This window comes from Pithys albifrons, chromosome 5, assembly GCF_047495875.1.
Source record: "Pithys albifrons albifrons isolate INPA30051 chromosome 5, PitAlb_v1, whole genome shotgun sequence".
In the NCBI taxonomy this organism is placed as follows: Eukaryota; Metazoa; Chordata; class Aves; order Passeriformes; family Thamnophilidae; genus Pithys; species Pithys albifrons.
The window spans coordinates 2,507,011-2,521,954 of NC_092462.1; the positions used below are offsets into that span (position 1 = coordinate 2,507,011).

At 48.2% G+C, this 14,944-nt stretch overlaps 2 protein-coding genes across 3 annotated transcripts; both read left to right on the forward strand.

The window, feature by feature from the left end:
• The first annotated feature begins 255 nt into the window (after positions 1-255).
• CDKL2 (cyclin dependent kinase like 2) lies at positions 256-9,077 on the forward strand. Of its 2 annotated transcripts, XM_071555435.1 has the most exons (13): positions 256-526; positions 2,524-2,718; positions 2,949-3,127; positions 3,244-3,356; positions 3,821-3,960; positions 4,264-4,352; positions 4,840-4,966; positions 5,637-5,902; positions 6,090-6,180; positions 6,925-7,036; positions 7,136-7,242; positions 7,517-7,605; positions 8,037-9,076. In XM_071555435.1, the coding sequence occupies exons 1-12, from the start codon at positions 359-361 to the stop codon at positions 7,574-7,576; spliced, it is 1,647 nt and encodes a 548-aa protein (XP_071411536.1). In that variant the 5' UTR covers positions 256-358; the 3' UTR covers positions 7,577-7,605; positions 8,037-9,076. The 2 variants fall into 2 exon arrangements, with proteins under 2 accessions (XP_071411536.1, XP_071411537.1); XM_071555436.1 differs by lacking the exon at positions 7,517-7,605 and having other exon boundaries at positions 8,037-9,077.
• An 855-nt stretch (positions 9,078-9,932) lies between these two features.
• Positions 9,933-14,933, forward strand: RCHY1 (ring finger and CHY zinc finger domain containing 1). Its single transcript, XM_071555437.1, has 9 exons — positions 9,933-10,141; positions 10,339-10,458; positions 11,660-11,775; positions 11,843-11,921; positions 12,144-12,188; positions 12,291-12,349; positions 12,678-12,704; positions 12,973-13,093; positions 13,597-14,933. The coding sequence occupies exons 1-9, from the start codon at positions 9,980-9,982 to the stop codon at positions 13,723-13,725; spliced, it is 858 nt and encodes a 285-aa protein (XP_071411538.1). The 5' UTR covers positions 9,933-9,979; the 3' UTR covers positions 13,726-14,933.
• The last annotated feature ends 11 nt before the right edge of the window (positions 14,934-14,944 follow it).

Below are 14,944 nucleotides of genomic sequence, written 5' to 3' on the forward strand. Positions count from 1 at the left end.
CAGCAGCATCCCAACAGCCCACAGGGAATAGCCATTACACGGATTCAGCCTGGATGTCTTCACACTGCGCTCAAGCCACAAGGCCGCTTAGCCGTGTCCCCTTTACGTGCCCCAGCGGTTTCAAGAAATCAATCTTTATCACGTTTTATACTTGTAACAATTTTTTTAATAAGCAAAGCAGGTTTCCACGCAGGCTTTTGCGACAGGCGGGGCGCGGCTGCGCTTTACGGCGGACCGTTGCTTTGGCGACGCCGCCGCCGCCGCCGCCATCCCCGGTGTTTCCATCCTGGTCCAGTCCCCGCATCCCGGTCCAGACCCCGCATCCCTGTCCGGCCGCTCCAGCCGGGTCTGTCCGGCCATGGAGAAGTACCAGGTGCTGGGGCTGGTGGGGGAAGGCAGCTACGGGGTGGTGACCAAGTGCAGGAACAAGGAGAGCGGCCAGATCGTGGCCGTCAAGAAGTTCCTGGAGAGCGAGGAGGACGCGGCGGTGAGGAAGATCGCCGCCAGGGAGATCAAACTGCTCAAGGTGAGCCGGGGGGGACCCTCCGGGATGGTTTGGTGTCTCACTTTGGGCAGGTTTGTGTTTTAAACTCGCGGCGCCTCGCTCAGCTCCCCATTCAGGCTCCATGGGGTTGTGTCGCAGCACAGCGTCTTGTCAGCTCCATTTACAAGGTATAACTGAGGAAATCCAAGGCGAAAGAAGCTCCATTTGGCCCTGTCTGTATTTCCATGGGTTAATTTAGCCTTTTGTTGCCCTGCTGTTCCCCTGCTGGAGTCACCTGGCGAAACCTGCGTTAGAAAAGTGTGTTTATGTGCCCTGTGACAGCAGAGAAAATACGAGAACTCTGTTGCCTCCTGGTGGTCACCGGGCCCCTGTTTTGTCCCGAATTCTTGTCCCCGCTGCTGTGAATTAGCCGATAATGAAAGAAACGCTGAACTTTTAACACCTGCGGATGAATGGTGACCTGAGTGTGACAGTAACCAAGCTGGGGGATCTCGGTGTTACCTGATCCGGGAAAGTGCTTCTAGGAAAGTTTTATTTTATTTTCTTTTATTCATGGCACTTCCCTGGCGGAGGGAAGGCTGGAGGTGTCACATTCCCTGAACCTCAGCAGTCCATTGGGAGTCCTTTGCTGTTGGAGTGTGGGAGTTGCCTGGTATCATTATTGCAGTGACAGGATGAGGGGAACGGAGTAAAACTGGAAGAGAGCAGCTTTAGTTTGGATATTTGGAAGAAATTGTTCCCTGTGAGGGTGGGCAGGCCCTGGCACTGGTTGGGCAGAGAAGCTGTGGCTGCTCCGTTCCTGGGAGTGCTCAAGGCCAGGTGGGATGGAGCTCTGAGCAACCTGGGATAGTAAAAGGTGGGAGTTTGGAACATACATGTGTCTGGTGAAGAAATGAAGGAGAGCCTTATTCCACTTGGAGTGCATCCAGGCTTTTTCTCTCCTGTGGGGTCTTGCAGTGGTGGGAATACCAGCAAACCTGTGTCCAAACCTGTGTCCTGGCCCCTTGGCTGCCACAAGTGTCTCTTCCTAAGTCTGGCAGATGACAGTCCCTGTGCTGTGAAGGGAAAAAAAATTATATTTGCCATTACTGCCAGAACTGTAGAATGTTAGAGTTAATAGAAATGTGTGTGCTGGAGCTTGAGACACATCCAGCAGCTCCAGGCATTATCCCCTCAAACACTTTTAAGGTGTATCTGTGAGCCTGGATTGTATCTGATCCCTTGGTCAGGCTCCCTGTGTTACTGAGTCAGAGCCTGCAGCACCTCCCAGGTGTGTTGGGAATTAACTTGTTTTCCTGGGTAAGTGGAATCTTAGCAAGGGGAACGTTTCCTTATATAGCTCAGTAAGGGTGGCCTCTCTCAGTGAAAGCAAACACCTGCAGATTTAGTCTGTTTGCAGTTTCTTCCCTTGCTCCTTGTGAACCTCATTTTATTTATTTATCTTTTCTTTACTCCTGTTCTGGAGTTTGGGTAGAAATTTAACTGTAGCTGAAAACAGCAAAACCTCTTCAGATCTCCTGGGCTGGGCACAAACAATTCTTGAGGAAAGAGCTTTTCCTCTAATCGATTGTCCTTAAAAAATTCTTCTCTTTTCAGGCCTTCAAGAAATCTGGGCAGACCCAGATGCAGGTTGGCTGGCACTGCCTCTGGACTGGCAGAGCTTCCCCTACAATTCCCTGTTGCATTTCCCTCAGTCACATCCCTAGGCTCTGGTGCTGCCTCCAGGTGATATTTCCCTGCCAGACTCCAGCTAATAAATAACTGTGCACTGTAGCATGGCCTGTTGTGTTGGTGTGGGATAAATGTGTAACAAATTGAGGGTGGATTCTTGTCTGGTCAGAGCATGATGGCAAAATAGCTAAAATATAAAATTGCCTTTTTTCCCTCCCCAATTTTTATTCAAATTGCATTTTTTGGCAATGTCCCAGCTGGGCTGCAGTTAAAAATATCCATTATTATAACAGTTTTCCTGTTATAGACCATCCATCTCTCACTAAATACTCCCTGCTTTATAACAGCAACTCAGACATGAGAATCTGGTGAACCTGCTGGAAGTGTGTAAAAGGAAGAAACGGTGGTATCTGGTGTTTGAGTTTGTGGATCACACGGTGCTCGACGACCTCGAGGCGTCTCCCAAGGGACTGGACAACGAGAGGGTTCGGAAATACTTATTTCAGATTATGAGAGGAGTTGCCTTTTGTCACAGTCATAATGTAAGTATGTGCAAGAAATCAGCTCTGCAGTTAGAATTAGTAGATACAGAAGCACATAGTCATGTATATATATAAAGAAATAAACCTTTGGCTGAAAAGAGATAAAATAAATGTTTCTGAAATTAGGCGTTCTCTAATTTTCTACTTAAGAAAGCTACAATTTTTGCCGAGCCAGCAAGTTTGCTCTGTACCAATGGGGAGTTTGTCTTGACTTGCTCTCCTCTGTGCAGATAATCCATCGGGATATTAAACCAGAGAACATCCTGGTTTCCCAGTCGGGAGTTGTGAAACTTTGTGACTTCGGATTCGCCCGTCCCTTGGCGGCTTCCGGGGAAGTTTACACGGACTATGTGGCCACCCGGTGGTACCGAGCCCCGGAGCTGCTGGTGGGAGACAGCAAGTATGGCAAGTGAGTGTGGCCTCTGGAGGGTTGTGGAAGGCTCCATCCTCTGCATTGCTCAGCCTTTGGAGCAAAGGGGCAAATGAAGCCGTGCTGAGCTGGGATGGTGTTGTTTTTATTTCCAGGGCTGTGGACATCTGGGCTATTGGCACGGTGATAACAGAAATGCTTACAGGAGAGCCCCTTTTCCCTGGAGATTCAGACATTGACCAGCTCTACCATATCACCAAGTGCCTCGGTAAGAGCCTGTGGGACTCCTGGTGCCTGCTCAGGAATCACAGAATCAATTGGGTTGGAAAAGACCTCTGAGATCATCAAGTCCAACCCTTGTTCCAACTCCAGTCCCTTTACCAGATCATGGCACTCAGTGCCACGGCCAAGCTCAGTTTCAAAACCTCCAGGGATGGGGAATCCACCCCCTCTCTGGGAAGCCCATTCCAATGTCTGATTACTCTCTCTGGAAAGAATTTTTTCCTATATCCAACTTAAATTTCCCCTGGCAGAGCTTGAGCCCATCATGCCCCCTTGTCCTATTGCTGAGTGCCTGGGAGAAGAGACCAACCCAAAGAAGGGATCAAAGTTTTTTTGATGAGTGGGAAAGGAACAACCTCACAGTAATGCTGACCCAGTATTTCAGCCTCTCAAGTATTTCACTGTCCTGTATATTTTTTCCATGTGGTTGCTTGGTTTGTGTGATTCCAGGTAATTTAATTCCAAGACACCAAGAGTTATTCTATAAAAATCCCCTCTTTGCTGGCATGAGGTTGCCTGAGGTGAAGGAGGTCGAATCCCTGGACAAACGCTATCCCAAGCTCTCTGCTGCCGTGCTGGATTTAGCCAAGGTAATTAACAGATTGTTTCCTATGAACATTTCTCTGCTTGCTTGTTGTTCACCTTGTGCAGCTGAGAACAGGGCTATTAGAGTGCCTTTGTCTCAGCTCCCCATGGAGTGAGCAACTGCCTGGATTGGCAGCTTAGAGAGAACTGCAACAGTCCTGCGTGACAGGGAGGACTCAGCCAGTCACCTCCAGAGCCAAAGGGATTGCTGCACATCCTCCAGGGAGGAGCCTTGTTCCTGCCTTCACTCAGACATGCCAAAGCCTTGGTTTCATTTCTAATTTCCCATTTTCACATGGGTTTGACAGGAGTGTTTGCAGATTGACCCCGACGACAGACCGTCCTGCGCCGAACTCTTGCAGCGTGATTTCTTTACCAAGGATGGGTTTGCTGAGAGGTAAAGCAGCTCATTTCTTGCTCAGAGCAGCCTCAGATTATAAAGAAGTGAAGCAGTTGTGCTTTTAGCTGGCACACTGGGTTTGCAGAGCTGACAGCTGCTCAGTGTCTTGGGTTTCTTTGGGTTTAGCCTTGCTGGAAACAGGAGAGCAGTTGGAAGGGAACACGTTGGAGTGGCACGTTCAGCTTGTTGTGACATTAATTCATCAGTGTGTGCACTCAGTGTCACACCATTTTGGGTAGTACAGTCTTAATACTGGTCACTCTCTGCACCAGTCTGGAATACAAACAGCTTTATTGCTGTGATGTGAAAAATGTGTGCTCAAGATTTTGTTTATTTTATTGTATCCATCATATTTGACTTCCCATTAGTTAAAAAGCATGGTTTGTTTGATTACTTAAAAGTCTGTAGAAGCCTGGGCTGAACAATTGATGATGATGTTAAGATTACTGTTTTTTTTCCCCCTTTCTCCTTATTTGGAATGTAGATTTACTCAGGAGCTTAAATTAAAGATCCAGAAAGATGCCAGAGACCATCAGTTACAAAAAAAATCCAAAATCAGCAAAAAGGACAAAGACAATGTTTTGGAAGAAAGAAAATTGTTCAGTGTCCAGGTTAGTCCATTTTTTTTCCATACCTGTTTTTCATTTTTTTTTCATGTTTCAAAGTTTATAAAAATATAAATTCATGCAGGAGTTTAAATACCTGGGAAATAGCTCAGGGGTCTTCATGTGGCTCTTTGGCCAGTCCCTTGCAGGTGAACTACATGGTGATGCAGTTCCTGCAAATACAGAGCTGAAGGGAGAAAAAACTGGGAAGCATAAGTCATGTTGAATCATGGGAACATGCTTTATGCTGCTCTTTACCTGTTTTAAAGCCTTGTCTCTACAGTAAAAATAAAAAAAATTAAAAAATAAAAAAATTAGAAATAAAACATTTTGCTTTCAGTTGGGTACTAAGGAGGCTTTGCAATGACTTTGAGATGACATTGGGCTCAGTTTTTATTTAATGCCTTTGGAAGTGGCACAGGATAAGGCTGTTCTTCCTCCATCATTTCTGGTTCTGTTCTGAAGTGACTTGTTTACAGAGGGTGCTGAACTCTGCCCAAAGTTTCCTCCCATTTGATGGAAAACAGGTTTTCTAATAGGAACAATTCCATCTCCATCAGATCCTTGCAGAATCCTGCATGTTTTGGCTTTTGATTTTTTTTCCCCTGTATGCACTGCTGTTGGCTGCTTTTTTACCATGCCTGGCAGAGAAAGATGATGCTGATCTTCCCAACAGGATTTTGGCCCAAGGAACAGAGATGCAAAGTTACTGAAGACGAGGTACTCTAAAGCTGATGCAGAGCAAGCAGATCGATCCTCCACCCTGAGCTTCCTCTACGACAGCGCCATCAACCCGTTTAAAATCAGCCCTCAGACCAGCCTGAAGGATTCCAGCAGCAGCCTGGACTACACCAAGAACACGGGCAGAGTTATCCTTCCCATCAACCAGAGCTTTTCTCCGACCTTTGGGATGGGTCCTATGCCTGGGAGCCTGAACTACAGGTATGGGAGCAGAGCTGGGAGAGTTTGTGTCCATCATCCCTGTTGCTGAGGGACTGCCTTGTCCTGAGCACTGCAGGGTGATGATGGGGGAGCACAAGATGGGACCTTGGGATATCTTGCATTTGTTGTTGTTATATTCCCCATGTTACCTCAATTAATACAAAGTTTGGGGTGTTTTTGATCACAGACTGGATGAGAAGAGTAAAAAATACTGGAATCCACTGCTAAAGCAAGGGAGGCTTTCTCCAGTGGGCCCTTGCAGTGTCAGCTTGACTCCGGTGAGTCATCTGTCTTTGTCCCTTGGCAAAGCAGAAATAAAACTCTGAACTCAATTATGTGTTTTATTGTCAAGAATTCCATCTGTTCCATCCCTCACCATAGCTCCCAACTAGAAATACTGTTTTCTTTACCCCATTTTTTTCCTACAGGCTTGTTGTTTGTTTTCCTTTGCTAATAGTTCTATAAAACACATTTAATGTCAGGAAACAAATTTAAATGATGGGAGCAGTGCAGCACAGGATATCTGAGATTTGGAATATATCCATGGCCTCCTGCCTGGCCAGGAAAAGCAGACCATGTAGCTGTGCTACTGCAGCAGAACTGAGGGTTTGGATTTAATGTGGTTAGGGCCTTCTCTAGTCATGCCATGAAGGCATTAAAAATTGATAAGGAAAACAAGTGAAATGGAAATTTTCCACTGCTCTCACTACCTGGGCACGATTCTTCCTGTGCCACAAGGAACATTTGCTTTTTTCCAGATAACTAATCCCAGCCATTCTCCAAGTGGTGTGTTTTATCTCTCCAAAACCAGCCTCACTTAGATGATTGCTTTTATTTTGCTGTTGCTTTTTCATTTTTATTAGTGTGTAAATGACCCCTGAGCAGGTTGAATTCCTTCACACACATCAGAGTCTTTTCTTGTACAGATTCCAACTACAGCAAAACACTGTTGATGCTTTTTTTAAGCTTGAAAATAGGTTTATTTTTTCTGTATTTTCATGAGCTGATCCTTATGATTACAGGTTACTAATGAAAAAACCACCCTTCAGGCAAGTAGGAAAAAATGGGAATTCTCCAAGCCAAATGTGCATTTGCCAGAACTAAATCATCGCCCCGAGCTGAGAGGAGTGGAAGGTGAGAGCCTTGATGTCCTCTAAATAAAACCTGGTACCAAAATAAGGGGCAAGCAGCTCTTATTTCCTTAACCCTGCATGCCTTGGCTGTGTTTTGCAGAGTGGCATCCCAGATTCCTGAAGAAGGAGAACAGAACAATTCCAGAGTCCCGAGTCCCCTCCCTGGCCACTATCGACCTTCATAACTCAAGCCTGTCCTCACAGCAGGTATCCAAGCAATAAACTGGTTTGTGCTGCTCTGCACTTGTTTGCTTTGTGACTTTCAACAGCACAGCCCACACATTTCCAGTGTGACTCTTACCAGGAGCAGAATTTGCCTTGGGATCTTAACTGTCTTATGCTGGGGGAGCATTTTTTGACCACAGAACAGCTTTGTTTTAAGTTGCCATTGCATGCATCCCTACCAGGTGGCTTGTGATGGTTCTTTCCATTGATCCTATGCTTGGATATTGATCCTGTGTCTTTCTTTTCCAATTTCCAGCTGTCAGGGCCCTTGATGCCAGAGGCATCAGAAGCCAGTTTCCCCAGAGCTGAACATTAGCCTTGGGGAGAAGATCCTACCTGTAAAAGGTGGGCTTGAATTCCTGCTATGCAGCCTTCTGACAGATAGTTCCATGAACACTTGCCTAGTTGGGAAGTACAAGGGGAAAATTCTTTTATGCTTCACATCCTTGGTCAGGACATGTAGCTATGACAGACTCTGGTAAATCAATTTTCTAAGCTGAGGGGCTGGGCAGTGGGTGTTGGAAATGGAGCAGCTCACAAAGCTGGGGTTGGGCAAGTTGATAGAACAACAAAAAAAGGGGAAACTGGCTGCCTGCATGTGAGGAGGGGGAAAAAGAACTCCAGTTATCTGCTTTATGAAACACAGAGATGTAAGTACACAGCTTCAGCAAGGTAAGGATGTGTAATAAATCAAAACAAAGCCTGTCACAAGGAGCACCTCTGTGTTTTTGTTACCCTGTCTTGAGCATCATTCTGCTTTTCTCCTCTTGATACAGGTGACTGAATAGTGGGAACAACCCAGCTGAGTTTCCAGGGGCTGAAGCTGCCAGGTCTCTGCAGGGGAGAGGAGGATCCCTTACTCTGTTGGCACTGCCATGGAAGTGGCTCAGGTCCAGGCTGAGGACAGCTGGCACTGCCAACGCTGCTGGATTTCTTGCATGCAAAGAGCCCCTGAAATGTTGACTTTCTGGCCCAGGGCCAGGCCTTGTCTGAGAAAACTCACAGTTGTTGGTGTGTGACAAGGGCAGAAGCTGGTTTGGAGGGGTTTGGAGGAAGCTGAGCTTTCTCTTCCCTAACTGCTGCCCACACGAGGAGTTTATTTTTAAATGAATAGTGACAAGAGCAGCCTCTGAAATGACTCTGTTTTGGTGGGTTGCCTGATCTAGTTTGGAAAGCACTTTTGCCTTGACAGGCAAAAAAATGTCTGTGCAGGAAATGCAACATTTGAATGTGCAAATCTTCCCAGCTGTTCCTTTGAAACCCTTGCTAATGCACATGTCACTTTGTGTTAGATTCCTTTTCCCTTCCCACCTTTGACCCTGTTCAGGTGGTTGTCTTTGGGGTGTTTGACTGAGCCTCTTGTCTGGCTGTTGTTCATGTGGCAGGAAGGAATATCAGTGTGGAACACTAAGCAGGCTCAGTAACTGAAGTCATCATTCCTTTTAGGTCCCTGGGGGAATGGGATGTGTAGAACTTGACTGGTTTTATCTCGTGACTGTTTGGAAACCATTTTTTGCTTATCTGCCCTCAATTTGTCTGTGGTCAGTTCTGTGCTGTCTCTGTGTTGCTCACAACTCTGTTTTCCATCAGCTGTCACAACTCACATGGTGTCATTAACTTTGGAAATTATTTTTCCACAAAAATATAGCCTTTCCCATTGATGAATCATGGTAGAATATGATCTGAACTCATGGAATTTTGGGATTTGTGGCTGTGGTGTGTCTTGACCATGTACATTTCTTTTGTAAATAAAAGGATGTTCCAATTCCAGGCCTGGTTCTGCCTAAAGCGGATGCTCCCAGCTGGCCAAAGCACTCAGTCAGGTAGCCACGGGCAAATGCAGGGGGGGAAAAGAAGGTTTGGGGGAGGGAGAGTGGGGATTTTAGGGGGGATGGTTGTGGGAGGACTGGGGAGAAAGAAAGACAGGTTTAAGAGGAAGTTTTGCAGTAGGAAGAGTGTGGCCTGCAGGTTGAGGGAGGTGATCCTCCCCCTCCATTCTGTCCTAGTGAGGTCACATCTGGAATGCTGTGTCCAATTCTGACAGTCCAAGGAAAATAAGGAGCTATGGGAGTGGATCCAGCAGAAGCCACAAAGATGATGAGGAGAGACTGCAGGAACTGGGAATGTTTAGTCTGGAGAAGACTGAAGTGATCTCATCAATCCATACAATGATCTCAAAGGCAGGTGTCAAGAGGATGGGGCCAGACTCTTCTCAGTGGAGCCCAACAACAGGACGAGGACCAGTGAGCATAAAAAAACCTACATGAAGTTCCACCTTAACATCTGGAAGAATCACAGAATATCCCGAGTTGGAGGGGACCCACAAGGATTATCGAGTCCAGCTCCTGGCCCTGCAGAGGACAGCCCCAAAAATCCCACCACGTGCCTGAGAGCATTGTCCAAATGCTCTGTGAGCTCCGTCAGGCTTCGGAGGTCCTTTCCAGCTCAGAATATTCTGATTCGTGGTGGTGTCAACCTCTTTGGAGACATTCCGGACCCACCTGGACGCATCCCTGTGCCACCTGTTCCAGCTGCCCCTGCCTGGGCGGCGCGGGGACCTCCAGAGCTCCCTCCCACCCCGAGCGGGGATTCCGTGGGAAGGATAATACTACAGAAGTTTAAGATCTGGGGCAGCCACACCGCAAGCTCCAGGCGGCTCCACCCCCGGAACCGGTGGTGAGGAAGCGGAAAGGGCGGGATTGGAGCCAGCGCTGCCGCCATGGCCACGGCGAAGGGAGGGGGACGCGGCGAAGAGGGATGCGGCGAGCAAGGATGCGACGAACAGGGATGCGGCGAACAGGGATGCGGCGAACAAGGATGCAGCGAGAAGGGATGCGGCGAGCAGGGATGCGAACACTACCGGCGGGGCTGCCGGCTGCGGGTGGGTGAACCTGGGCCCCCTCTTACCGTGGCTGGGGCGGGCGCTGATCCTTGCCCCGGTCCTTGCCGTGCCCCGGTCCTTGCCGTGCCCAGGTCCTTGCCGTGCCCCGCGCCATCCCTGCCCCGATCCTTGCCCTGCCCCGCTCCATCCCTGCCCCGCTCCCTGCCCTGATCCTTGCCGTGCCCCTCCGTTGCCAGGCGCCGTGCTGCGGGAAGCTGTACCCGTGCCGGCTGTGCCACGACGCTGCCGAGGAGCACCAGCTGGACCGGTTCCGAGTGTCCGAGGTGCAGTGCATCCGCTGCCGCCTCCTGCAGAAGGTGGGTGGGTGCTCCTGGGAGGGAGGGAGGGATGAGAGCGGCATCACGGGATGAGCCGGGTTGGAAGGGACCACAATGGCTCATCAGGTGCCACCTCCATCCTCCAGCAGGATTATGGACTGAAGTTGTGTCAGGGGCGGGCTGGGTTGGATAACAGGGAAAGGTTCTTCCCCCAGGGGGTGGTGGGCACTGAACAGGCTGCCCAGGGAAGTGCTCGCAGCTCCAAGGCTGCCAGAGCTCCAGGAGCCTTTGGACAATGCTCTCAGTCACATGGTGGAATTCTTGGGGTTTGTTTCATTGAAATGCCTGTTTAAAGTCTTAAAAAGACTCTTTAAAGGCAGGAATGGAACATGTCACAGAATCACAGACTATTCTGAGTTGGAAGGGACTCACAAGGATCATCGAGTCCAACTCTTCAGTCAATGGCCCACACAGGGGATTGAACCCGTGACCTTGGCGTTATTACAACCATGTTTTAACTAACTGAGATAATCTCAATGGGCAGTAGTTGGACTGGATAATCCTTGCTGTTGCCTTCCAGCTCAGGATATTCTGTGACTCTGTGGTTCTATGCCAAGATATAGATTGTCTTATTCACAAAGAAAAAGCACACGTGTAGCCTTGCATTCACCATCAGGGCTCCCACCTTCAATTAAGGCTGTCCCAGGCTGTTTGGGGACATGATAAAGGCAATAAAGGACTCTTGGGGTGTCCTGTGCAGGGCCTGGAGTCCAACTCACTGACCCTTGTGGGCCCCTTCCAACTCAGGATATTCTGTGACCCTGGAGCACGTGGCACAGGATTGTATCCAGGCACTTCTGGAATATTTCCTGTGAGGGAGACTCCACACCCTCTCTGGGCATGTTCCAAGTGCACAGTGCATGGGAAAGAAGTTCTTCCTGGTGCTCAGGTGGAACTTCCTGTGGATCACTCTGTGCCTGTTGCCTCTTGTCCTATTGCTCAGCACCACTGAACAGAGCCTGGTCCATCTTCTTGGCATGCTCTTTTCAGGTATGACAGACACTGATAGACCCTTATCAAGGCTGAACAGGCCCAGCTCCCTCAGCCTTTCCTCCTAAGAATGATACTCCAGGCAGTCCCTGAATCAACTCCTCTGGACCCGCTCCAGGAGCTCCATGTCTCTCTTGCCCTGAGGCTCCCAGTCCTGCACAGGGCACTGCAGCTGTTCCTCTCCCCTCAGGCCCAGCAGCGCTGCGAGGGCTGTGACAGCCTCTTTGGCGAGTACTATTGCGATATCTGCCACCTCTTCGATCGCGACAAGAAGCAGTACCACTGCAGGGACTGCGGCATCTGCAGGTGCGTGGGGGCAGCTGGGCTCTGGCTCCCTGGGGAGCTGGCCCTGCCCTGACACCTCTCTCCTCAGGATTGGCCCCAAGGAGGATTTCTTCCACTGTTCCAAATGCAATTTGTGCCTGAGCCTGAGTCTCCGAGGGAAGCACAAGGTGAGAACACACCACCTTAGCTCCATATCTTAAGAAATAACACCTTGAGGCCACAGGAACAGTGGGAGCAGTGGGTTCTGCTTCTCTAAATTCAGTTAACAGCATCACAGAGGCCTCCAGGTGAAGCTGTAAGAAGTTTTCCAGACAGGAACTTTACACTTCAGAAAAACACAGATATCTATACAGCAGAATAACTTTTTCTTCTCTCTTCCATTTGCAAAGTGCATTGAAAATGTCTCCAGGCAGGACTGCCCGATATGTTTGGAGGTGAGCTGCTTCTTTTCATCTCTTGGATTACCATGTGGCCCTATTTCTGACTGTGTTTGAATTAATTTTCTTGTGTTTTCTCTGATATTTGCCTGGAAACAGGATATTCACACGTCTCGTGTTGGAGCTCATGTTATGCCATGTGGTCACCTTCTTCACAGGTAAAGCAGATAGTGAGATAGGAAAAGCTGCTGCCTTCTGTGGGGTGTTTATTCAGCAACACTTGGTCTGTATCAGCTGCTCAAAACTGGTTTCTAAGGGACCCATGTGGTGGGGACAGCCTGTTTCACTAGGAAATACTATCTTTAGAAGGGTTGTCTTCCTTCCTCAGTTAATTTTGATGATGGAAGTTTTCCTCTCAGTTGGCCTAAGGATGTTTTTAACCTCTAGTCTGGGGATAGCTTGTGTGCCTTTGTGCAGTCCAAGTCAGTGTTACCAGGCATTAATTACATTCTTATTACTGATCTGCTCGCTGTGTTTTCCTTTCAGAACATGTTACGAGGAGATGCTGAAGGAGTAAGTATTTCTAAACATCTTTTAGTGTTATCATAGTCCAAACATACTACTCCAAAAGGCAAAGATCATAATGCCAATTCTGTACCAGGTAATTTAAAGCCAACTCTTAAAGGGGTAAGGGACTTTGAATTTTCAATTCACTTTGCAAGAACTTCTTGTTTCATGGTGTTTCATTCACTGGCATGATATGAAACTTGTCCTTTTGAGTGGATTTGTTTCATGGCCTCACTGCATCTTTGGTTTTAACTTCTTTTTCCCTTCCTGCCAGAGGTTACAGGTGTCCTTTGTGCATGCACTCGGCGCTGGACATGAGCAGGTACTGGCGTCAGCTGGACAACGAAGTGGCACAGACTCCCATGCCCACAGAGTACCAGAACATGATGGTGGAGGTAAGAGATCAGCCTTACACCATGTGTCTGGTTTTCCTGGAGCTTTGCCTTGGAGCTCCTGGCAGTAGAGGGCACTAGGAAGCTGTCCTGGATCAGATACCAACCTGAGGGTTAGGGAATGAAGATGAAATCATAGAATCATAGTATTGATTGGGTTGGAAAGGACCTCCGAGATCATCAAGTCCAACCCTTGGTCCAACTCCAGTCCCTTTACCAGATCATGGCACTCAGTGCCACGGCCAAGCTCAGTTTAAAAACCTCCAGAGATGGGGAATCCACCCCCTCTCTGGACAGCCCATTCCAATCCCTGAGCACTCTCTCTGCAAAGAATTTTTTTCTGCTCTCCAACTTAAATTTCACCTGGCAGAGCTTGAGCCCATCGTGCCCCCTTGTCCTATTGCTGAGTGCCTGGGAGTCACGTGTGGGTTTGTGGTGTTCACAATTCCTGTTTATATACACACACTCCTGGTGCCAAAGCGTCTCCCTCTCTCTTCTGTGTGCAGATCCTGTGCAATGACTGCAATGCCCGCTCCACAGTGCAGTTCCATCTCCTGGGCATGAAGTGCAAGAACTGTGAGTCCTACAACACTGCCCAGGACGGACGGTGCCGGCTGCCCTTGGAGGAGCAGTGACCGGGATCAGTGGCTGCATCCAGCTGGACCAGGAAGACTCCACCATGGAACAGACTATTTGCAGAAAACCCCAACACTTGTCAGTAAAAATGTGGCCCAAGTTCAAGGAGCCCTTTGCTGAGTCAGGGCAGGGAGAGCTTACAAGAGCAGCACGATGAGCAGCTGACGCAGCAGAAGATGTTTTGGGGCAGCTGAAGGTGAGGGGAGGTGGAGGAGCAGCTCTTGGGGCTGCAGCTGCCAGGGAAAATGGGTCACTTTGAGAGCAGCTCTTCTGGATAGAGCTGATGTGCCCAGAGTTGTGTGCCAGGACATGGTGTTCCTTTGGAATGACATCTTTGTTCGGGGCCTCGGAGCTGTCTCTGTGAGCAGCTGGAGAGCAGGAGCTTGCAGGAATGGCATCCTTTGGCTTCTTGTGTTGACACCTGCATGTGCAGAATGCCATCAAAACAAGGCTGCCCTGCCTGCTGTGACAAAGGGCCCAAAAATCAAGGTGCAAAGCCCCCATTTTCCCTTGGACACCCATCCTGACCTGCTGCTGTCCCTTCACCCACATTCCTTTTCCAGCTGCAGTCACTTTTACCTCCATTTCTTCCTCACTTTGCTTCATTCACTGGGAAAGGCCAAGGTGTAGGGTTTTAGGCATGTACATGGCTTGATATTTTGATTGGTAAGTACCTGATTTGAAGCACATCCTTGACCTCAGGCTGAGCCTGAGACAGTCACTGAAGTAACAGCAGTTCAGAGGCACTTGAGGAGTACAGGATACAAATTTCTGTGGTTTGGGGGATTTTAATGCTATAATTCCATTGTGGAGAGAGAATGGAGGGTGGATGATTCCCTTTTAAAAAACCAATCAAATAAAATCCCCAAACCCACCCTTCTGCATCTAATATCCTACCCAACGTGTTTTGTAGTCTTAAATGTTGCAGACAGTTCTTGATTTCTGTGCATTTCACGTTCCAATAATTTACAGTAATAGAATATAAAAAAAGCTCAGTTACTCTTCATGGTCCAACTACTCATTTTTAACTTTTTCTGTTGTAAAACAAAAGCTTTTCTTAATCCAGCAGTACCTCTTTCTGTGTGGAATATTTAGGATTTGGATGATAGCTATTGTAACTTGCCTTGACTGGAGGATCTTTTTCTAGAGCACTTTTCTCACTGCTATAAATATAAAATAACATCTCTATTAAAATAAACAAATTACACTGTGTGTGAT